The sequence below is a fragment of the Gallinula chloropus genome, assembly GCF_964237585.1.
Source record: "Gallinula chloropus genome assembly, chromosome: 1".
Taxonomy (NCBI): Eukaryota; Metazoa; Chordata; class Aves; order Gruiformes; family Rallidae; genus Gallinula; species Gallinula chloropus.
Genome location: NC_140085.1, coordinates 28769922 through 28795689, shown reverse-complemented (window position 1 = coordinate 28795689; position 25768 = coordinate 28769922). Strand labels below are relative to the sequence as shown.

At 40.9% G+C, this 25768-nt stretch overlaps 1 protein-coding gene across 1 annotated transcript in view; it reads right to left on the bottom strand.

The window, feature by feature from the left end:
* The window catches only part of PTPRR (protein tyrosine phosphatase receptor type R), a 152460-nt gene that overhangs the window by 21788 nt on the left and 104904 nt on the right, over nucleotides 1-25768 (bottom strand). Inside the window, exons 7-8 of the mRNA XM_084279488.1 lie at nucleotides 12487-12673; nucleotides 6299-6383 (exon numbers count right to left, since the gene is read on the bottom strand). Coding sequence (XP_084135614.1) covers nucleotides 6299-6383; nucleotides 12487-12673 — 272 coding nt within the window. The remainder of the gene's footprint in view (nucleotides 1-6298; nucleotides 6384-12486; nucleotides 12674-25768) is intronic.

The window sequence follows — 25768 nt, the reverse complement described above, 5'->3', positions numbered from 1 at the left end:
AGCATGGTCTAGTCTTCCTGTGTCAAGCTGACCTGCCTAGACTGCCTCTGAAACCTCAGTCATACCATTGAACGATGCTAGATGATGACTCCAAGTTTTTTGGGTTCATCTTTGATCTTTGCCTGAAGCTGTAGCATTTCAATAAGTCTAGCTGGATTTGAATTAAGAAAAGCTCCCCCTGCCTGGGATGAAATCATCGATGTATTTTTATACCACTTTAAGTTCACTATAAGGGGCTGGACTCAGTAATCCCTACCCTTCTATTAGTCCAGTTTTCTCATCTGACACAATTTGTGACAACTCATGAGTACTATACTGGAGACACGATGCCAAAGTTCAGGGATGTTTTCCTTCATGCTCTTCTGCCCTTCACTGTCTTGGATGATCCAGAATGGAGTGGGGCCAGTTCTGCTGAGTACAGAAATGGGGCTTACTAAGTCCCTCCTACAAAGGAAGGTTTTGCTTGTTTATTCGTGATGATGTGATCCCCCTACATAATGCCCTTTTGGAATTAAAGCCAGTAAATTCTGAATTACACAGCATGACAGAGAGAGGTAGGAGAAGTGGAGGGAGGTGCCTATGTAGTGGCTGTTCTAGGGGCACACTTCTGATTGTCTTCATAACTTTCTGAAAAAAATATTCTAATGTTAGCAAAATGACACGGACATATTTCTGTTCTGAAAAAAAGATATCTTCTGCTGGCAATTTGTTTCAATGATTAATTATAATCAGCAGCTTTTTGACAGTATACATGTATTGATTTGGAAATAGCCTCCGGGGAGTTGCTTTGCTGAGCGCAATCTGGGCAATGTGCTCAAAGCTACATACGTGGATGCTGAACTGCTGAGTGGTAAGAAAACACTATTTATTATGTGGCCCTGCTGTTTACACAAGAAATACATAATTGATGTATCTATGCGTAGCAAAACCTGGTGTTTTCAGAGCGGATTTTGGATTTATTTTGTGACTCTTCCTCCTGTTCCTAGGAACAAGATAAAACCTTTGCAAGTCAAAGGAAGAGGAGGGATGATCCCAAACATACTCCATGTCCTTTTCCCACGGGAGGTCACAGGAGTGTCTGGGCAGGAGCAGAACCTTTGCAGGAACGAGATTTGTGTTTTCAAAAGTACGTTTCCTAAGAGGTGCAGACGGAGGCAGGACTTCTGGTTCAAAGCCTGCGCATGGAAGTCCCGTCCTCTGCGTTAATAGCGCGGTGTGAACCCTGCTTAGCTGGGGCTAACATCTCTTTGTACTGGCTTTCCCAACTTTTTCACTTGGAGCTTTTTTGCTTTTTTCCCCCTGTAACAATATGAGGACAGGAAACCTCTCATTCCTTTTCAGCACAGAGTGATTATTAGCCATTTCCACAAACGCCTCGGGCTACGTGGCCTTAAAAAAACACCCGCTTCCTCTAGCTCACACAATGCCTCTGACTCCGGCGTAGCCTGACCCCTACCTTAAAAAACCTCTTCCAGGCAGACTCAACATCAAGTCTAATTGCCGTGCCTTGGGATAAATCCCTCTGTTACTGAGAGGCAGCTACATCGGTTTCACAATTTCTGAGACTTCCTTCCAACTCCAATCAACTAAACAAACACTGCTTCTGAATGGGAATCTTTTAGAAATTAACAGTCCTCATCAGCTATTAAATAGGTAAGTGCTGGAAACTCAGCTCTGAAAGGGAGAAAACCTGAGAGCTGCTGAAGAGCCAGGGCCACTAAAAAATCATGAGACACAAATGGAAGTAATTAGCTTCCTCCTGAATGACAAACACCTTGGAGGTAATAATCTTTTCCTCAAGGATGGCGAAGTCTGGGAGTCTGGAGCTGCAGCAGAAAGACGCAGATGGTGGCTGCGAGGCTGAATTCATCAATGTTTGCAAAGCATCCTGAAACGCAGTGGAGCTGTTAAGCACTTATAATTACCAATAAAAAAATGCTTCCTACAATTTTGACTGAGGCAAAATTACTGCTGTTTTCTTCCCTGTATCTAGGAAGTCTGGAATAGCTCTCCCGTTAGAGTAGAAGCTTCTACCGCAATCTTTAAGAAATTAATGCTGGTCTGAATTTATTAGGCTGGAGGAATAGGAGACAATTAAAGGGGCTGTAGCTTGCCCCCATGAGATGCCCAGTGCAGGGAACGATCTGGGCACTGCCAGACAGCCTCCTCCACAGACTATCATAGATGCTGGAGGTTCATCCACGCCATGAGCTCCACTTTGTCAGGAAGACCCAGGGCTGTACTCCTTGTACAGTGTGCAACACGCTGTGGTGGTTGTTTTCTTACTTGCTTTAAGTTCTTTAGGGTATGGGAACATCCACATATGTAGCACTTCCAGGATAAATAATTAGTTACTCCTAGCCCAGTCCTTCTTGCCACACCAACAGGAGGACTCAAATCCCGTGGGAAGGGCTGTCCTTCAGGTGTTTCTATTTTGCAAGCAGAAAAGGAAACTAAAATTTTTGAGAGACCGACTGCTTTCACACCTGTGGCCCAAAAGACTGTAAATCTTTCAGATATTGGAGCATTTTGAAATTCATACACCCTCATTTTGCCTGTTTTTTCTTGCAGTCTGTAAGTGATGATGAAAACTGGTATTATTTGGTGAATATTGTAACATGGAACGCAGAAGAATCATACCAGGTGTCATTTCCAGTCTCTGCCAGGTGGGGAATAGGCTATTACACTTGCAAATAACAGAACTGCTTCAGAGCACTTCATGTATAAACCACCTGTAAAGTATGCATGATTGTCTAATCCCATCCGAATAATTTCCCAGTATTTGCAGCATAATCCAGAATTTCTCAATAGAAAATGTATCATGGTGAGTGCTTCTGCATTTTAAAATGTGCTTCAGCATTACAAAATACATTTTTATTCATGCAAAGGGAATCTTACATACTGAAAAAAAGGTCTGCCTAATATCAATTTAAACTTTTACCTGTGCAGTCTAACTTAGATCAATTATTAGCATACTGGCTATTTACAAATATTATAGATGTTATGATGCTGATGATCACAGAGAGGACTCATTTTGTCAACTCACATGGATATACAAAAGTGCTGTGATGAAACCATGTTGAATTCCGCAAAGTATAAACAGTTTTTCTCCTTCTGCTTTGCAAATATGATTTTTTTCTTTAGTCTTTGAAAGCCTGCTGCTGATCCTATTGCTTTGATTAGGGAGCAGGCCTGAGGCAAACATGACCATTTGCAGTCAGAACTGTAGTGCAGGGGACCTTGAAAATTCTCAACATCAAGAGAATGTTTTTCCAGCATCTGCTTATAAAGTTGCAAAATAAATTGTTTCCATACAATTACAGAACAGTTTGGATTAGAAGGGACCTCAAAGACCATCTAGTCCCAACCCCCTGCCATGGGCAGGGACACCTTCCGTTAGGCCAGGTTGCCCAAAGTCCCATCCAGCCTGGCCAGGGAGAGGACAGCCACAGCTCCTCTGGGCAGCCTGTGCCAGGGCCTCACCAACCTCGCAGAGAAGAATTTCTTCCAAATGTCTGATCTAAACCTACCCTCTTTCTGAATTTATTTGTCCTTTTCTGGAGCCGATATCCCACTGTGAGGAGATATGGGGGGGGAGCTGCAGGACACAGCAAGCAAATGTGAAGATGTGGAGTAAGAGGATGAGGAGAGAGCAGCAGGGCGCACAAGGCTGGGAGACTGGGAACCTGCTCAGAGGAGTCAGAAGCGCTGTAGGGCGATGGCAGGGAGAATGGAGCTAGAGATAGAGACCGAGGTTTAACAGTACCAGTGGGTGAGGTGTGGAGAAACAGTGATTTTAAGGAACTGTTTAGCCACTTGTCTCAGATCCCATACCATCCCCTTGTCAGTTGTGTTAGCTTATTGTTAAAAAGTAAAAAATGCTCGGAAAATTAAAGAGCCATCCTGGTGTTTGCATAAGAGCATTGGCAATGTCATACTGGAACTGAAACACCTTTCACAGAAACGTAAAATTTCCCACACTTTATAGATTTCCCCTGTAGAATAATTTTCATTAGACATTCATTTTATTTCACATGAGTGTGCCTGGCTGGGTAGTATCTGTTAACATGAACCTGGCCTTGTGCACCCTGTCACAGAATTATCTCTTCGAAAACGGGAACATCCTCCACAGCGCAGCGGGTGGAGCTGGCAGGACTGGGCATTTTTAGGAGATAATCCATCAGCTCAAACGTCACTTGTCACTGCAGGTGCCCCAATTCAGGAGACGCACCCAGCGCTGGGAATGGAAAAGCTGGCGCAGGCATGTGAAGCAGGGGGTTGATATCATCGGAGCAGGAAACCAGGAAGGCTGTTCTATTTAATCACTCAAATCGTTTCCAAACCCTCTCGGACTGGGTGTGGGGTGTGTGAATATTTATTATGAGCATGTGCTTCAATCCTCAAAATATCTTCTTTGAAACAGCTCGGTGCTAACACACAACAGACCTTTTGATTTCTGTCAAAGATGGTTACAAAGTGCCTGTCAGTGAGTAGCTGTGGTGCGCACCGGCAGCGTGCTTGGCCTGAAAATGTGCCTCGGAGTTAGCAGCACGTCCTGGCTAACTGGAGGTGAAAACACAAAGGCATGCTGGTTCTCAAAGCTCATCAGCGTCAAGCACGGCCCAGCTGTCGTGTCCCAATTCAAATCACATGCTGCAGTGAAACAGCACTCATTGCATTTGCAAGGTGTTGCTGAAGGAGAACATGATGGTGGCAGGGGCAGCTTGGGCATGAGATGCTGTGGGAAGGGAGAACTTCCAAAAATCTGCCTGTCAGGTGGAAGGAGGCCCAGTGTTATCCTGGCTCCACTGCAGCTGACGGCAAAAGTCCTGCTGTCGTCAAAGGGGCCAGGACTTCACCCCCTGTGTACATCCTGTTGACACTGGGCCAGACTCTACGGGATGGTGAATTTTCTGATTACTTGGTATAGAACTTGCATTTCTTTACTTTCTTTAGTTCCCTTCAACATTCCCCCACTGCACTCAGCTGCACATGGCTATTGGTTGCGCTAGATGAACTAACCTTGAAGTCAGTGGGAATTATACTGGGGGCTGAAGGGAAGTGTCGACTCCACACAATGAACTTCTTTCCCAGCGACGTATCACATTTCTGAGGCTAATCTAGTGGTTGAAGGCTATCAGTTTTCATTAATTTGACTGCAAGCCTTTTGAATGATGTGAACAGATTACAATGCATGAAGGTTTGCTGAGAGAAATCTTGTCATTTAAATTGTGTGAATTTGCATGACTAATATACAACATAGGCCTACAAAGACATTATAGAGATGAGTAGAAAACAAATTTCTAGTTGATAGGATATGCTGTCATTTGGGAAGTATTCTTCATTCCAAACCTAAGCAAAGGGATGTGTTTACATTTTTCTGTGGGTGTTTCTCCCAATATTTTGAATCACTGCACTTCTATCACTTTGATGATGTCAAAATATTATAAAACAAAACTATTCATGCCTATATTTAGTCCAGTGTTAAAACTTCGTCAACGTATTTCAAAGCTGAACACAAACCAAAATTACTAATGAAGGAGAAACAGAATGTCTCATAGAAACATGCATTTTGAAGGAAAACTATCCCACTGAAAAGTTTTCAATTGCCTCTAATTATAAAAAAGCAATTATAACTTTGTAAGAAATAAATAATTTGGGTCAACAAAAATACAGAAGCAGTATAGCAAAGCAGTAACGAGTTCACAGCAATGATGAGGCAGTGCTGTGTGATAATGGTTTTCTTACTAATGTAAACAGATTTCCACAAAGCCATGTGGCATGTGGAGAAGGAAAACAACACCAGAGGAGCTATGAAGATGGAAGCCCAGTACAGGAAAGGATAGGATACACTTGCTTTTTTTAGTCTGGGCCATTTAATGTTGGGTAGGATCCCAAGTAGCTTGATCCAACCAGAGGGAGCTCAGTGACTGCAAGACAGTGTGGGTTGTGTTGGAGGCAACCGTCTTGGTCCTCTCATCCTCCAGATCAGAGGAGCTACTGCTAGGAGCAGCGGACTTCTCTCTACCTGACCAGAGAAAACCAGCATGGCCTGAGTCTTCATTTCCATACGTTGTTGGGATGCTGACAAAGCATGTACCTACTAAGGCACCCAGTGAGAGTTCTGTGTTTGTCAGTCCTACAGCACTGGGCTTTTGTTGTCTTGCTACATAGAACATAAAGACATTTATGAATAGGTATGCAACAATCAAAGATAAGGACTGCTAGATTTTCACAGCAGTGCATTCTCAAAGCAGGACTGATGTCATAGTAGGAAATCATGGGCTAACTCACTTACTTGGCAAAATGGTTTTATAGCGGTTTTTAGTTCCATGACTCGGGATGTCAATTTCTTTGGGATCCACAAAATTCATTGGTATTTCCTATAAAAAATAAATTAAATCAGATTGGTGTTACCAAAGGAGCCATGCAGGAAATTATCACCAGAAGGCCATCTGCTGTTACACAACTGTCTTTTGACATCAAAGTTATTCAGAAAAAAAGTGGTTCCCACCTCAAGCATGTCAACACCCTTCCTTTAATAAACACAGGGAGCTGCATAGGGAAGGGGTGTCTTCCAAGGAATGCTTCTGATGAATTACTAAGAGTAAAATTTTTACAGTATTAGCAGAGAAGTTAAAATACACAATAGATCTGGAAATGTGGAGTTGAAAAGTGCAGAACTATGCAGAAAAGTGAAACTTTTTACATAATTAGGGGAGGAACTTTCAAACTAATTAAATATTAATATATGTTAAACTTTTTTTTTAATTCCATGCAAAGCTCTTAACAATGTCAGTCAAAGACGTTACGTGCTTTTTATAGAAACTACTAGAATGAAGTGCCTTAGTCTTTTGCATTCAGTGACTCAAAAGTGGAAAAAAATCTGAAGCTCTTGATTCTCATTTTGATCTTTTAGTGACTGACCCATGTTTTCTTCTTTAAATACACAGATGTGAAAGTAACTGATGTGACAGTTTTCTTGAAGTTCCAAAAATAAACAAATTCTGAACTCCTGATCAATTTAAGAATATTGTTTTTCAAATTATTTGTCAGTATGAAAAAATAAAAAATCTTCAATTTTTTCATTGACCAAAATGTTTCACTTGGTCTAAGGGGGGTGGTGGTGGTGGTAAGAATAATAATTTTGATTTTTGAGGTCCTGAAACATTGCTAGCATTCTTACAGCTAAAGCAACCCTCTGAAAATGGCAAAATTAAACATGTAGTGGGGTTTTTTTTTGATTGTGGGGGACAATTTGCCAACCAAAACAATCTGGAAAAAACACATTTAAAAGACACTTCACTTAACTCAGGTCTTCATTTTTCACTGTACTTTTTTGGCCATCACTATTTAAATTATCTTAGGGTAAACTGGAATTTGATCTTCAGTAAATAATTACTTAAAAGCACAGTCATTGCTAGAGACTTGAAAGCTCCGTTGCTGGCCTGGGACATTTATACAAAGAGACAGTGGCACATAAAACAATTTCCTTTTGCAGACACAGAACAACATGAGGAGCCACAGAAGGTATGTTCCTACCCTATTCAGGGCAAACCTCTTTGACATGCACCATGTCATATAAAGATTTTCTTGCAACATCATCTGGTTTCGAATTCCACAGACCCAAGACTTCGGCATAGATGAGATACAGGCCACTGTCCTTCAGAACCAAGCTCTGGTCCTGCTCAGCACAACTTGCTGCTGTGTTTTGGTTTGCTTTAGAGGAAAAGGGAGAAGGTTCCTAATAGCTTGCCTGGCTCTGGTATGGGCTGTTAGTGCCTTACACTGGAATACTGGCTGACCTAGGGGTTCCCTGGTTCAGTTCTGGCTTAGGATAAACATCAGGGGCACATAGCTTCTGAACAGTTTCCCTGCTCAAGTATATATCAGCTGAGAGTGAGCAATACATTAAGCCTTCCTTTAAAGTGATCTACAGCTGTCACCTACAGAGACTGGACAAAGATGTGTGAGGAAGAGTTCTCGGCCTGCAAAACAAGAGATGGTGGTCAGTGGGGCTCTTCCAGCTGCCTGGCTGTCTCCCTCTTTATGCCTGCTGAAATTTGAAAATGGTTCATGGGTTGGTGAAGAAATGCCCCCAAGTTGAAAGCCAAAACACATTCCTCTGGGCCAACAAGGTCAATTAATACTATTAATCACTTACATCCTGTAAAAACTTTTTAGCCAGTAGGCTCCTCCTAGCAGCAAGTACTTGTGGGGCCAAGGACACAGGCAGAGTCTGACAATACAGTGTGGATCACAGCCACAAAGAAGTCACTTACTCTGAAGCTGGCTGTGAAACACCTAGAGATGATTCTGGAAAAAAATTCAGTCTATTAGGGGGATAAGATTCCTGTTAATGAGAGGGAAAATAAGCCCAGCAGATTGCAAATGGCAGGTACGCATACAAAGTAGCATACAAAGCCTGTAGCTATATAATCAATATATAGAATTTTGCTTTATTAAACATATGTATGTAGTATATAACTAATTACAAATAATGTGCTCAGTAGCATGCATGCAATTATACTTGCATATGCATATATGCCTTTGCTCATGGGCTACTTCACCTCTTCACCAGCTATTCTGGCTCACATTAGCCTTTAAACACTACAACTGTTCATACACTCAAAGAGGATTTGGATCTCTGAAAGCATTCAAGAAAATGTGCCAAAACTTATGGAAATTCAGGCAATGTTCATTGTCCCCAACCATCCATTTTTAGGAGAACCAACTTTCATAGATTTAACAATCCAGCACTTTCCCATGCAGGACTATGTTTTCTGACATTCCAGTATGCCAGGAATAATGATCTTCCCTGTGCTGTCACCAACCTCAGGCATTCTGGGTTTTTAATTGTAGCAGTTCAGGCTACCAAAGAAGTGTATGCTGGGCAATGTATATTTCTTCCTTCTTGCAAATTAGGTATATTGTCCCTGATAAAAGTAGCAAAAGTCCTTGTCAGCATTTAAAAAAATTAGAAAAATAGCTCTTTTTTCTTAATAAGTATCATGGAAAAGTATTTTGATAGCAATTTATTAGCTTTTACAGCTAAAAAATAAAGTTAATGACCCCTACATTGTTAATCAGAAAATTGAATATAAAGAACTGAAAATAGCCCCAAACTGCTCAGGTCTGGTTTCCACTGAAAAGAACATTTCTCTACTTTTTGCACACTTGAAAGGTTTTCATGGGAAGTAATAATTTTAGTCTCAAGAAGACTGCCTTACTATATTTCTTTAGCTAGTTGAAACAAGCTGAGTGAGCAGAATGAGTGAGGGTTATATACTGCGTTCTTTGCATGCCTCGAGTTCCTACTAAAGCTGTTATCTGTAGCAAGGAAGATATTAAACAGATACCGTTCAACAGCTTCATCTAAAAACACATTTTAAAAAATGGTTTAAAAAATGGAAGAGACAAGTCATGATCTTTTCAATGAAATTCTGTGGATATGCTGAATGGCCAAAGTCATGTTGTGCCCCCTCCGAGGGAGAAATAAAAAATGACTTTTGCTCCAAAGCTGTGCAGGGATGAGGTGTGAGAGGATTTGGGTAAATAGGATTCTACAGGGGTGCCAAATAGTCTGTAAAAACTGTTTCCTAACGTGAGGGGTTTAAACACGAGGGGTTTGAAGTTGTATCTTCTGGCTTTCCAAGCTAAGCAGCAGAATGACAGATAACCGATGGCATAACTGGTGATAAAGGCACATTGGATGCTTATAATTTTTTCCACATATAGTCTCAGACCAATTTTTGGTGAAGCAACTGAGGGATTTATTTATCATAAGGAAATTACTTCCACTATAAACCCTGGCTTTTTAAAGGTGAATAAAAGGACTGCTTTGAGGGATGCAATTATTCATAGGCACTCATCATCTATTCTATTGACTTACAGGTACAAATTGAAAACAAAATGCAACCCAAGGGATCATGCTCTGGCATCTTTAATAAGAACTGCTTTGTTTGTATGTCTTTGTTAGAGCTGTAGCACGCTCAAGGGATTTGATAGATCTTCTTGTTCTTCCATGGCTTGTTAGGATACACATTTCCATATGGCACAATTTATTAAATCTGAGCTATTTAACCAGTCTTAAAAAGCTTTGCTTGCTTAGTTTATTTTGCTAATGAGTTGTAAAAGCTAAACCAGTTAGTCTAAGGCTGGGTTGGGTGGTTGTTTCTATTAGGTCCCTTCTCCGTGGTGCCCTCTGATAAGAGTTGGTAGCAAAGCACCTCAGGGAACTGGAAGAATGGGACAGGGTTTTTTTGTGTTGTGTTGGTCACCTGATACTGTTCCACTTATTATGAAAAAAACATGAATAATCACTTTGCATTCACCTTCTCCTTTGTAGCATGATTTTACAGGCTTCTGTTAGAGCCTCTCACAGCCTTTTCTAGGCAGAATAGTCTTTGTTTAGTATCTCCTGATACAGAAGCTGCTGTAGTCCGACATTATGTTCACCACACATCTGTACATGCTTTGAGGTGGAGAGATCACAGCAGCATGCAGTTGTAAATACAATATAGTTTTTTCCAATGTCATAAATTTATTTTCTATATTATTCTATATTATTATCTACCTCTTTTTCCCAAGCTTTATATTTCAGAACCCATCAAAGTATACTAAATTGTTTTATCTGAAATGTATAACATTTAACAACCTTGACTTTCCTCTGCCTCATCACCATCATAAAATCCTTCTGTAATTTCTTTGAAGTCCATTTTTAATTTTATAACCCTCAATAATTCAGCGTAATCTTCAAACTTTGCCACCTTACTACTTATTCCCCTTCACAGCTGATTTCAGAGCACCTTGGTCAGACTGGGACTACAGTGGTGACCTCTTATGCTGAGAAGCAACCGATCCTTCTAATACTTAATTGACTGTGTTGATTATTCCCCACTGTACTGCATTTGTTCATATATCCATTGGCTTTTTTCTTTACTATAGTTCTTTTAAATTTCTCAGATCCAGACATCAGATTTATAGGCCTGCAGTTCTCTGGATCTCTTCTGAAAAACTCCCGATTTCTCAGCTGCTGGGGACAGAGTGCTGGGTTACACCTGCCCAGTTAATACATCCCAAACTGCATTTATGAACTCCTTTAGGATTCCTGGGTGAATACCAGCTTATTCTGGTGAGTAGCTTTTATCCATTTCATTGATTTGTTCTAGAATTTCCTCCATTAACGTTTCAATATCAGACAGATCCTCCTGCGACCTGTGTGAATACTCCTGCCACAGAGGTAGGAAATTCCCCAGGTTCTCCTCTGGTCTGTGAACACAGATGCAGCAAATCATGCAGTTACTTCTCTCCAAATCCCTTTTCTACACTTCTGATCCTCTATTGATCCTTTGGTACTCTTTGGTACGCTTCCAGCTTTTGATCTATTTCAAAATGAAGCTATGATTTTTTAAAATCTGACACCTTTTTTTGGCTTGCCTTATTCAGCTTTCACTTCTAACTGGCTTTAGTTTATCCTCTTTTCTAGTTCCCTTGTAAAAAGTGTCTCCTCATTCCCGATAACCTCTTTCTTCTAGATGTTTTGCAATATCAGTTGTTTTCAGGTCTTCTTAAAGATGTGTCTGCCCTGACCAGGCTCATCTGCTATGACTTGATTCTACCTGGCCACTATTTTCATTTTAGATTCTTACCCTTTTTAATATAAAATGCACTTGTAGGAGACTTCATTTGGTTTTTTGGGTCTGGAGTATATTGCGCTTGCCGTATGGAGTGCTTGTTAAAGACTTGTTGGGCTGACTCGAGAGCCGCTGCTCTCTCTGTGGAGTGAGTCCCTGTGAGCTCCAAAAATCATTTAGAGTGACTAAAAATTCAGTCTTCAAATTACAGACATAAGTAATGTTTATATGGGAGCAAACCAAGTCTCCAATTATTACTGTGTTTTCTGTCATCACAGCCTTTATGATCTCTCCAAAACTGTCACAGTGTCACAGTCCTGGCTGTTTGTACTGTAGCTCTAATACAACATTGGAAATGGCATGAAGCTGTGCCAGGGCAGGCTCAGATTAGATGTCAGGGAAAAAAATTTCACTGAAAGAGTTGTCAGGGCCTGGAACAGGCTGCCCAGGGAGATGGTTGAGTCACCATCCCTGGGTGTGTTTAAAAAAGGGTAGATGAGGTACTTAGGGATATGGTTTAGCATAGGACAGGAACAGTTGGACTCGATGATCTTAAAGGCCTTTTCCAACCTTGTAATTCTGTGATTCTGTGATTTATCCCATCCATGAGTAGGACTTCAAACTGAGAGGAATCAGTGTTAGCCATGGATACAACCGACCTATTTATCTGTCTTTTGTGCAAAAACATAAAACATAAACCACCACCTTGGGTCAATGTCATCTGCCCTTCCGAAATTATTTGTACCTTGATACTAAAGCATTGCCTGGTTATTTGTCCTTCCCATAGGTTTTTTTTTTTTGTGCCAGTTCTGGCAAAAAATCCTCATTTAAAGCTTGTTGTTAAACTCACCATGAATTCTGTCTGAAGTAAATGAGAACATGCAACTGCATCTCGAAGCTGCTGCCGTGTCAGGACGCGGCTGGCTGACTGTAGGTATTCCATCGCTACTTTTTCTCGTGGAGTTGGCACAGTGATGAAAGGTTCAACACTTCCCAAACTGCTCATGTCCAAAGTCAGTGAGACGTTGGAGCCTCGTCTGTGTTAGAAAAGAATCACAACAGTTATATAAGATCTGTGTGACTGTGAGTCCCATCCTCGTGTAGCTGACCCCGAGTTATTTATGCACCCTAAGCTCTCTCTGGGAGATTTGGGTGTGTGAAGACTGCAAGACTGGCTAGTTTCACTGCAAGCACTGAGTGGTCAGAAAACAACGATTTTACATATTATCCTGTGGCTTGAATCTAACAACTGACCCTGCAAGAGCACGGTGCTAGGGAGCAACTATCCGGATTATTCTCATAAGTAGAAACTGCTCCCTATATGCTACTTAATCCTTATGGATGTCAAATATGAAAGCAATATCACATCTTAGTGAGGAAGAGATGTTTCATAGGAAAAAAAAAAGGAATATATTTCTAACTAGTACATATAACAACCTGGAAATAAATACACAGTTATGTCAACTTTATGTTTAAGAATCTACTAAAATTAAATATAGAGAATGGAGGGGGAAGGAAAGTGATAAAATCAGTAGAAGTAAATGGGAAGGCAGTGCAAACATCATGGTTATCAAGACAGTGAACAATGTCTTGATTGGACAGGCAAGAGAAGGGAAAGGCAATAAACCACAATAAATAAGCTGTGTCCCAGGAGGAGGAATGGTCACAGACTTGGAGGGGTTATCTGGAAATGACAAACACCTCTTGCAGGAAAATAAAATTCAGCATCATTTCACATTTCTACAGGATGATAAACTTCGATTCAACAACACCTTTGAGCTGTGAAAATACAAGTAAAGCACACTTCTGTGTGCTTGGTAGAAGTGCTATTCTTTTTGCTTTCTCCAAACAGCACTTAAGAAAACTGTCTTTTTTCATAGTTTCAACCCACTGATCAGAAGTTACCTACTCAACCCTTAACTTTAGCCATATCGATTGCAATAAATCCACGCTCTGTGAATTATGATGACTAAACATGCTTTCATAGGCATTAATCACAGTCTTTGTGTTTACTAATCAGAAATAAGTACTATAAAACCGAATGCTTCAGCTGCCTCTGAATTGGGCTACAGATGCCCCGTTCAGTGTCAACGTTGCTTACATTGAACCAAGCAGTCATGCACATATAGAGATATGACAATGCACATTCCATTCCTACCTCTGAACGTTATCACCCCTCCTTTAACGTATGCTTACCGGGGAGTTCTTTAAGCTCTTAGTTGCTCTACCATGTTCAGACACATACAACCACAATGTGACACCTCTGTCTCAACTCTCCTAATAGTCACCTGGCCAGATGAGAATACAACTCTACACCTCGTCCATTTTTAAAATACCGTATGTCAGTGATTAAACATCTATTGATTAACACATTATGTGGTGACTCCAGTTTTCCTGCTAGAACTCCACAGGGTTGGGTGCATTTCTTACCAGCAGAATAACTCCAACTGGGCAAGAGTGACCACATGCCACTCTTGATACTGTTAAGGTACAACTGTCCCTTCCACACTAATAACACTTATTACTCTAAATATCATACAGACAGCATCAGAGAGTACCTGTGAGACAGCTACTATTAGTGGGGAAATGTTTTCCTCTAGTCTGCAGCAAAAGTTGTTTGCGTTAACCCTTGCTCTTTACTGCCCTCTCAATACCCACAGGTTGCCCACTGGTATCTGCATGCACAAATACTTCAGAAAATTATTATTTGTCTTTCAGATAGTGTGACTCTTAGTGTTGCTGTTGTGTTTTGTGATCTTCCTCTGCCACCAGAAAAAATCCTCTTCAGGTCTATTTCTTTCTTCTTTGTAACCATGTTACCATAACGCTTTTTTTCATTGTTGTCATTCTGACACAACTTTGATGCACTTCCCTTCCTCTTATATATGTCCCTAGATCCTTCCGTAGTTTTCTTTTAAATTAAACCATTTCTATCACATCAGTCTGCAGAGACACAAAGCAATGATGGCCGAGAGACAAGACCACCTGATGGAATCGATGAATCTCCCATTGTGCCATATTTCCGCTTAGGTAACGAATGAGTGATAGCAAGAGGTTTTCTGCCCAGACCCACAGATGGTAACAGTGAGTCAGCAACAGAAGCAGAGGTGGGAGAGGTGAAGTGGAGCCAAGGCGGCTGCAGACAGCTGGCTTTCTTTGGGGGTATACAGGGACAATTTCTGTTGGCAGAGGGAAGTACGTGGGATATGATTCTGCTAATTTTGCTAGCAGGTAGGCAGAAGTGAAGTAACATCCCAAGCAGGAATGACAAGTAACTGACATATGCATAAGCTGCCAGAAGGGTTCTGTGGCTCACTACACACCCTGCCTCTTCCTGAAGCCCCAGTCAGCTGTACCAGTGCTCATACCCAAATCCAGAGCCATGATGACCTGGGAGGTGGGCATGCTGCAAGCCAGATGCAGTGGCCACTCTCTGTCAGACTGTGCGGAACAGTCCTTGCTCTGGTACCCAACCCAGCTCCCTGGGGACAGACCCCCACCCGTGGGGGAAGCCAGTCCCCCAGCTCCACACCGCTTCTCAAGGAAAACATCCTGTTAGATTACTTTCTCACAAAATCCCTCCAGCGAAAGCACCTCATCTGACCACGGCCAGCAATTTATTGCGTGGAAAAAGGCAGTCCCTCAAACAGGTGGCTCTGAGGGAGTAAATTGCAAATCCATTCTTTTGAAAACAATCCAGAAATCCACAGATGTAGACATGCAATGAACCTCTCCAAAACTGTTTAGGCCACCTTTGGTTGAGAAATGGGTAGAGATTTAGACCCAGACATACTTCTGGAAGAGCCTACTGAGATTTCCTAATATAGAGGAAAAGTATTTGCATTGTCCAGTAACAAAGTACAGTGAAAATGTTAATATTTTCTTTGGCTTTTACATTGTTGTAACTGACAGTCTTGGCAAAAAGGCAGTTTCCTCTTTAACAACAACAAAAAATATACCTGATCTAATTATAACTTCGCGTTTACAGCTTTTACCATTTATGGGGATTATTGACGAACACCGGTGTTGAGAATCAAATAACTTACTTTGGAAAGAAGAAGTAAGTTTTAGCTGCATATTTAACATGTTAAAAACTACAACTTGAGTAAAAACTGAACATAGGGCAGAAATTAATAACCTGAAGGAGAGCAGACTTTTTAGAAAGCTGTAGGAGGAGATAAAATAGATAATAGCTCTAAAGGCAATCCTTTCAAAAAATCAGGCATCTCAAAGAACACTTGTGAAGAAGTAAGCTTCACTTAATTAAAAATATTTTAATAATATTTACATTAGCAATACTAACTATTGACAGAGTTAACATTAATCATGAAGATGTCTTTACTGCATTCAAGAGTGTGCTGAGGAATAGGGTTGGAAACAGGACATTTTGCCTTGTCTTGAAAGATGAGGGAGGGTCTGAACCCATCATGCTCTTGTGTCTCCTAACAGAAGACACTTATAGTCTCAGGTCCTGTTTTGGGCTCCTTGCATTCTCTATGTTCCTCCAACAGTTAAATTCTTCACTTTTCTGTGGAAAAAAAAAAAAAAAGAAACCAAGAATTCTTTTCTCTTTTACTACCTGGGTGGAAAAAGGTTAGGTAGGAAGCCCACCTTTTTCCCACTTTATTGGAGGAACTGCATAAGGCTGGCCACAGAACAACAAGGAGGTGCCACCTAAAACACAGACAATTTTTGATAAATATACCTTCTTTCCAGAAGGTTTTGAATAAAGAAATCACAATCAAACTAGTAACACTTCAAGGCAGGCAACTCATTTATCTTGGAGGTAGACATATCTATGCTGTGACTACATACAGGTATGCTTCCATCCCAAATTAGAATGAAGGAGCCATACAAGTGTTTTTTTTCCCTTATTTCTGAATATTTACAACCTTTTTTACCTTCTAAAGGTTCTTTTATATTTTTTGTGATCTCCTTGTAACTAGTCTGGGCCAAATTAGAGAAGATTTTGTTATGGTACGCCTCCCCCAGCATCGCCTTGAGGATGTGTCTTGATGGGGAAGACCATCATGTGAGGAATCTGAGGAATTGTAAACAGTCATAAACAACATTACACTAAAATCAGCAGGAGACTAACTCTTCCGAAGTTTCACCAGCTGGGACAGACACCTCATCACTGGGTACATGAATAAGTGCAATCAGGAAACCACTCGTGTCTGTGTATTGTCTAGCATCCCAGAGGGGGTCTTACTACATACTCATGGCCCTCTTTTCAGTTGGGTAATAGGAACAAGTCCACTCATGAGAATCCACTGGAGTATTTTAATAAAGCCTTTATGGAAGCAGATTCTCTTACAGACCATGCTTTAAAAAAAAATAAAAAGAAAAGAAGATTAATGCAATGTTTGTTTGAAAGCTCTCAAAAGGAAGCTCCACCTGTCCACCTTGGAGTGCCACCAGGTTACTAAAGCCTATTAATCATTAGCAAGGTCATTTCCAGGTCTTCCCTGACCCTAAAATTAAGCTATAGCTGGTGATTATGAAAATCCAATTACCCAACACGTTTTCCCAGTTGTTTATTTAAGCCGGGTAATTTCTTTAAATACATGTTCCCATGTTTATTCAGCACTCCTGAAAAATGCAACGCCCAGATTCCCGGTCCTCGGCTTTTCATTCTCTCTAGTGGTTTTGGAAGCGGCAGTGCTGGCTCCTGCCTTCCAAGAGCCATTGCCCTCCGACCCCGGCATTGCAGACGCGGGAGGTGCTTCCTTCTGAGCCCTTGGTCCTCTGTCCCTCTGCAGAGCTTCTGCGCAGCCCAGGCAGGAGCTGTGTCAGCCGTGAGGGTGGAAGGAAGCCATTAATTAGTGGGAAGAGCAGCGCTGGCTGAGGCTTCTGGGGAGGGAGCTTGCTTTGGGTCCTCAGATCCCACTTGTAACCAGGGCTGCTCTCCCTGGGTTTTACTGCAGGGATGACAGGAAAAACACCACGATTCCCCTGTGTGTTTCAGTTCTCTAGTGCTCGCAGACTAGGTCTAGACATGGGTCCTGATTCTCTTCCCTTGGCTGGTCCATCTCATCTGCAGATGCACTGAATTCTGGTGGGTATTGCACCAGGAAGCAATGGCTTCTGCCATGTGCCACCCTACCAGTGTCAAACTGTAATTTACTATTGTAAAGGGAACAAATGACAAAAATATAGGTCTCAGCTTTCCTGCTGCTTTTAAAAACAGCTGAAAGAAAACACAGTCATGTAAATGAATAAATGTGATGCATAAAGCTGTGGTGGGGTGTGAAAAGTGCAATAAATCAGAGAAGGACATAATGTTGTTATTAATCCTGTACATTATATACACTGCATAACTCCCATTGATTTCACCAAGGAAAGTCAGTGCTGAAAAAAGTAGAAATGCAGAAATACAGAGAGGTTACAGAAAAATCTTTGTAAAGGGCTGAGCATACTGCCATCTTCTTTCCGCCCTGAGCAAACAGTAACACGGATCTTCTAATGTACGACTGAGACATTTCCTCCCAAATCCAGATTTACAGTATCCACTGCAGTCAGTCCTCAGCAGGTTAAGAGATAATTCTCATTTGAAGTGAAATATGTGATACATTTTAAAGCAGCATTCACAGTATTGTTAAATAGCTGCTTCTAACAAGCGTAAGAACTGCTTATGTGTTTTTCACAGATGCTTATATACAATTCTTGCTCTGTACTCGCTAGGCTGAAATACCTATCATCACCTTGTACTGGTTATACCACTGGTTGTCTTGGGGATCTAGGGCTGAATGAGAGTATGGATGCATTAATAGGTGTGATAATCTCTTAGGTTTTTTTCTGGCCATTAGTATGCTACTTCAAACAAATCTTCTAAGCATGTGGTAAAACTCCATTACTGACTATCCAAAGCTGAAAAAAGAAGATTCCTTTTTTCCTTGGGCCACATTCCTTTACTGGAAATGCAGAGCTCGCAAGTTTTGGTTTTATGTTGTGTTGCAGCATATATTAGAGAATATTCTGCAAGTTCTGATAATACACAATACTTGTTAATGTAATTATCCTCTTATTTATTCCAACTTTCAACAAAAGTTGATCAATACCATCAGTATTAGTTTGGAAAAAAATATTAATTATGTAACTATGTGAATGTCATCCTAACAAATAAATATTTGCACACAGTTACTCATTGCATATAATGTACTTCGCATTTTTATACTCCTAGGTGCCCTATGGAGCATTGTAATTACAGAAGCTGTGCTTGGCGGATCGAGCCATGATGAAAACTCAGTTTCCCAAATGATCTTGGCTTTACTTGCTGACAGTCTGGAGTTGCAGTTGGCTTTCACTCAAACAAGTACTGCAGCTTTTAGGAACTCTCTCACACCTGGGGTTATTAACACTTTAGGACAAAGTAAACCTGCATGACACCCAGGCTGAAGTACTCAAAAATCCGAAGCTGTGATCAAACAACTAACAAGACCAGAGAAGAATTTGTGTTAGAAGCCAGACTAAAACCCCAGGTTCCCTAAATCACTGTCATTTCTCAAGTTATTTGAAGTAATTTTGCAATCGTCATAGGTACTCTTCTCTAAAGGAAATTGCTCTTCAACTGGTTTCAAGACCCAGTATCATTTATGTCAATCATTTACTTAAAAAACAACAGCAGCAGAGGAATACAAACTGATTTTGATAGAAAATCTGTATTTATAAATTTAAAATGACTGATTTACTTTGCATTGAAGGATAGCATGTATTATGGCCACTCTAAATTGATGCAGTCCAACACCTTAGAGAACTGATTCCACCTTGCTCATGTTTGGTCATTTTCCAGCAACTTTGCTATGCATGAAAACAAAAAAATCCATGCAGTTCTCTGGAGCAGAGTTCCACCTTCAGCACTTTGGTTTGCAGGTGGTAAAAACTTACTCTGTCTCCTGCCATCCCTTGACATATCAGTGCTACTTAAATACCAGAAATTACCTACTGACCTCCTATCATGCCGAGGCACAGAGTATTTTTCTTTTTGTGCAGGGTCCTGGCCTTGTTTCCAAAGCCTTATTCCTCTCACATATTAACTTTTCTTTGTCTCTGATTTTTCTTCTCCAGAGAGGAGACCCAGGACAGGTAGGTGTTAGCCTGGCATTTCCACAAGCATGCTTAGCAATTAAATTGTTACTGATATTTATAATGTTTCTACTCTCCTTCACAGCCACCTGCACCTGAGATGAATCCTGCAGCCATCTGTGCAGGCAGCTCAACCTCACCAACCAGAGGACCTCATTTACAGTGCAAAGGGGGTAAGCTGGGTTCAACACCAAACCACCTATCACCAGAAAGCCCTAGCTTGAGGATATTTAAGTTCAGGGAGGTAGTAAGATGAAGTACACTGATCCTGTGCATCTTTTTGGAAAGATCTGCCATTTTTGCTCATATTTTCTCTATCACATGGCTCTCTTCATAGTACTCTGGTGTTGCATTGTTATTTTTTACCACTTATTTGTCACTTGTAAAACCAATGATGAAGGAGAAGAGGGATATATGGCTGCTGTGAGGCCAGACTTCCAATCCTTTGCACTTTCCTAGCTACAAGAATCCTTCTGGCAGCACCTGGCAGCATCACCCATCCCTATCCAAGTCCATAGAAGCTGATCAGGAGCCTCTGCTGCAAAGTTTAAATAGCTTTTCTGGAAAGTGAAGGCACTTCATGTTCTCTCCAGAAGGTCTGATCTTGTTCCCACAGCCATGAGCCAGAGCAGGCCAATACCTCCAGCACTCAGTCGCAAACAATTCTCAGGATCTACTCGCAGCTCAGCATGTCAAAACGAACTGAGGAAACGGTTTTGACAAGTACTTCTGGACTAAGTTTTAAGCAATCAGTATCTGGTTAGGACAGGAATGGCTCAATATCCTGTAGAGGAAAACAGCTGACATGAGAGTAGTTTCAACTTTCCCTCTTTTAATCATGCTTTCTAATGTACTGCCAATTCACTCCTGTTCTGCCCTCGATAAGGCTACGCCACTCGGCTACGGGAACTGACTGTTCAAAAATGCAAAGCTTATACAACCTCCCATCTTTTCCTGTAGATTATTTCTACAATCAAATTGCATTTTGTCACGCAAACTTCTCCCTGCAGTAAAATGTGAATGGCAACATAAAGCTCTGATTCATATTCACATATATGTGGTTTCAGCCCGAGTGAAAACGGAGTTAAATGTTCAGAAGTAAAAATAAATGAAGATGCTAATTTGTTGTGCTTATTTGAGCTGGTTTTTTCAAAGTGCTGAATAAATGTTTACTAATTTATGGTTAATTTGCTTTAGATGGTAGAGCTTTAATTGAATGCAGTCTTGTTTATTGCTATTATTATCTGCTTGCATTGCAGCATTGCTCTGTTTCATATGGGAGGCCTCATTGCACAAACGTACTGGATGACCTGTTCTCTCTCCGATTAATGCACATACTAATTTAAATGAAGCAACAATGAATATAAACAAAAGGGATTAAAATAATAGGAAAAGGGAAAAGAGAATGGAGAGGAATGACAATAAGCTGTTAGGGCTGCACAAATTAAACAAATGCACAACTTAACGAATTCGGATAATGCATTTATTTATGGTAAGCCAACAAGAACTTAAAAAAAATCCACATGTTGTGTCTGCTCTATCTTTTGCTTAAAAAATAGGGAAAAAAATCAGTTTGCAAATTTTGTTTTGGTCATACTTTTATGAGTTACCTCTCCACGGCATCAGTTGATAAGTATCTTCATCATGCCTTGGAGAGGCTGTTGGCAGGCACTTGCATTTCCTACTTAGATACCTTGTCAAAGTGGAAAGTCTGATCACTCTTCCCAGCACCTGCAAGGCTTGCTTCTTTGCTGAGCACCACAGCATGCCCAGAAGGTGCTTGCCTGCGGTGTTCAGAGACCCACATCCTGTCTAAGAGAACTGATCTAATAAATGAAAATGGGGAGGTGCAACGCTATAGGGTTTTTTTTTTAATTGCTTAACTGACTTTTTTTTGCTATTTAGTTGGTCAGCCCTGTGGTAAACAAGTAAATAATGGGCTGACCTTAGATTTTTCAGATTTTAGATGAGAAAAACATGGGTTTTGGATTTTTGTTCTTTTTTTTCGATATCAGGAGCCTAACCAGTAAGTCCATTTAGATTCATGTATTCTATACTAATTAATCTCTTAAGCACAAACTCTACCTCCATCCTATACCTGCTGCTCATTTAAAGAATATAATTGAGAACCCTTAAAGCCAAGCAAGCAAATATATAATCTATTCATACATCAATGTCCTTCAATACTCTTTTAAGGCTTTAACCAAAGCCAGCTGACCTGGAAAAGACTCCTGGGTAGGAGTACTCTTAATGTAAATGGCCAGTATCTTCAGACAGTATCAGTAAGAGAGAATTATTTTTTATTGTGACTTGAAGACTAATCAGTACAATGAGTTCTTTCCTGGTGAGTTTGCCATTTGGGAAAGACAGGAAGGAACATCTGGGAAAAGAGGCGTTTACTACACCCTGTCAACCTTAAGATAATAAAAAGCACATTCCTTGTTTATTTGACTTGGTCTTCATTATCTTTATACTACCACAAGTGTCACACAGAAGGTTTCTAAGCAGAAAAATGAATTGTTAGTGCACTTTGAAGAAATTACTGAACAGCAGCAGCTCTTGAAGAATGTAAAAACCTTCAGATCCACACCACTGCCCAACAGAGCTGCGCCATCTATCTGCAGGGAGACGGAGGAACTGCCACAGACACAGTGTCTGAGGCTGCCTCTGCTATATCTTTTTAGGTCATATGCTTTGGAAGGCACAGTCCCATTTCCAGAGTGACTTATGTGCTGAAGTCGTACTGCAAGATGACAGGATTTAGGCTGCTAGAGACAGGAGCCACATGTGCATAGTTCGCCCTGCTATTTAGCTGCTTAGGAAGTTTCCAGAGCTTGCACCTAAGCTAGGTATATAAACTTTATTCTCTTTCCAGCTTTTTCTTCTTGATTCATTTTAGCAGTCTGGCTTTCCAGCCTTGATTTCTATGGAAAGCTTGCTCAAATGAGTATATTACTGTGCAAGGTGCCTGGATTCCCTTTGAAAATGAAGTTTAGGAAATCCACTTAGCTTTGCAATTTGAAATGGAGAAATGCTTGAGTGCTTTTAAAAGACAGCTGTAAATGTCTGCACACTTCATCTTGTACTTCAGAGATTAGATAGACCTTTAAAAGACAGATTGCTAAAATGTACAGTCCCATTTAGGGCTGAGTGGTTGATGAACAGACACAGGTAAGTGACCTGGAACTCTCTTCTACAAAGTTCAGCAGATCCCTTGATGGCCATGGCCATCGTCATCTCCTGCCTTCATCAGAGACATTCCTATAGCAGAGCACGTGTAGGCTGAGCTCTAGTTAAGGGAACTGCCTGTGTCCAGAGAAGAAGGCATGGGCCAGAATGAAGGCTTTCTGGATCTACCCTTCCTCACATAAGCCATTAATGAGTCGGTACAGATCGGAAATTTCAGTGTGACATAATTACAATTGCTTCAGATTCACATATCTCTATTAGAAAAGGATTCATGGCATTAAGAAACTCGAATCGCTTGAATGAAATTAATTTCTATGAATTTGAATAGAGGAGGGAAAGGTGAGGACTCTGATAAAAGCAGCTTTCCTCTAACTGCACATTGTATTATGAAATAAAGGAGAAGTCATATGTGAAAGATAAACCAAACTCCTTCCCAACCCAACCTCTGCCCCTTCTCTCTCAGTACAAACATTCCCAACACCCAGGGCTCCATGCAGCTCATGAAGAACACTGTTTAGATTAACATACATTGACGGGATTGATGTAGAAATCCAAACATAAATTTGGCGTACGATGTAAGAGAAAAAGTTGACCAGTATCCTGTTTTCAACAGTGGCCAGCAAGAGGAGGTTTAGGCAAAGAACACAAGAAAAACAAGCAGGAGGTACTGATTACTGCATTAACACTGTTACTAGTTTTTCCTGCAGCCATCTGTAGTTCTGGAAGGTCCTGAACCAAAGGCTGCTTCCACACCTTGGTGTCTGTTTTCTTCTCTTCTGGGATTTTTCCTTTGGACAGCTTTCTTAGCCCACCTTATGACCTCTGCACTGTCCCAGGACTGTGAGTTCCATAGCTGGCAGCCAGGCAATAGTGAACACTAGATTTGGAGACTAGAGGGGTATTTAGGACTTCTGCATTTGGGAAAATCCTTGAGATGAAGCAGAAAACATTTATTTTATTACAATCTTATCAGTAAATTGCAAATGTCTTCTCTGTAGCTGGAGGATTACCTTTGGGTTTAATTACAATACCAGCTTTCTGCTTTTCACAATGCCTTCTTCTTTCACAAACCTATTCAGCATTGTGTTCTGTGGGCCAAATTCTCTTCCCAGCTACCTCTGTAAATCCACTAAGGCAAAACAAGCTAAACAGAGTCAAAAGCGAACCAGGACCATGTGAACTGGGTTTATTAGCTGCTATGTACTTTCCTGCTGTTCTGATTGCTTTCCTTCATTTGTTGTGAGGCTACACTGTTACATCCACTATCAAATCCAGGGAAAGGAACTGCAAGCCTCTGGGCTGTGCAGCAGTCCTCTGGTGGAATTTGCTATGACTCCGGAAGGATTTGAGACATCTCAAAGCCAGGAGATGTGGCTGCCAGGGACAGTGGGAAGCGGAAGGGCAGGCTCAGCTGCCTCCTGCCCAGCATCGGCCCTGTCCCTCACTGGCAGCACAGCTTTCAAGGGAGCTGCTATTGGTCATCCTGAAGCATCAGGAGCAGGTTCCCTAGAGAAACATTGTACTTAACGACATTTTTCTGTGTGGGAATTATATACACTACTTCCCCTTCTGATGCCTATCTCATATTTGAGCAGTCATTTGAAGTCACTGTGTTCTGTTTTGCTCCTGTTATCAAACCACAGTATTAACATAACAGGGATAATTATAGCTACCATAAATTAATAACAACAATACAGTCTGTTTGTTGAGCATCAAAAGTATAGTCTTTGATTGAGAACATAAGGGAAGTCCCTGTCCCAGAAAAAAATACCACTGTAGCTTCTTACAGGCTCCCCTGGTTAGCAAACAGAATGAAGAGATCAAGAGTCAATGAAGAAATCAAGAGACTGAGACTATTTTGTGAAGGCAGAACACTGATTTGCAGTATCACCTTGGATCAGTCACTTAAACAATTAATGTCTCGGTGCCCTTAGTATGAAAATCGTAAAACCATTCCTGAAACATCCTGGCCATACTCAGATAAGGTTCAAAATCAAACCAAACTAATGCATCAGCTTGGATGTGATGACATCAAAGGTGACAAACAACTCTAGCAAGAACCTGGCTGAAATGTCAGTGTCATATGAAATCAGCTACTGCCTCTGGGCAGTATTTTTTGTGCTGGGCCATTCTCACAGCATACTTCTGGCATCCTCATCTCTGCCATGATGCTTCTTCATTTCCTGAGGCTTTCCTGATTGCCTGTATGCATCTACTGCTTTGATTGATGTTTAGACTTTTTGGATAGATGATCATCTTGTTTTGGTGTGTATATGGAGCTTTGCAGGGAGGGATGCTGACCTGTTACCAAGGTTCTCAGGTACTATATTAATGAAAACGCTAAAGAGAATTTCTGACAAGAGCAGAGGAATAGTTTGATCCACAGATTTACATGCAACATTCTTTGAGCAAAGGTGTATTTGAAAACAAGGGACATTTCTTCTTGCTAGCAATGTAAAGCTTTCTGCACATAAAGGTTCTGGCCACATAAGAGGTCTCTGCTGACTTTCCAGAACTGGAGTTTTCCAAAAAAAGGCAGTATAATTAGTCAAATGTCATAATTTGTGAGAGTTCTTCTGATAATGCACAGAAACAAAATGAATCATGACTCCATTCAAAGAAGACACTCATGGCCTGGAATATTAACTGACGGCTACAGCATAAGCTGGATGTAAGTACTGTCCAATATATGGCTTCTTGCAATTCAAAGATATACTTGGATATTTTGTATTGCAGTTCTGGAGGCGCTTTGATGTTTCTCTTTCTTTAACTGTGTTCTGTGTCTGTTCTTAACATTTTAAATGAAGGGGAACTGAGCTAAATTCAGCTTTAGGCTGCCCTGAAGAAAAGTTGGCCAG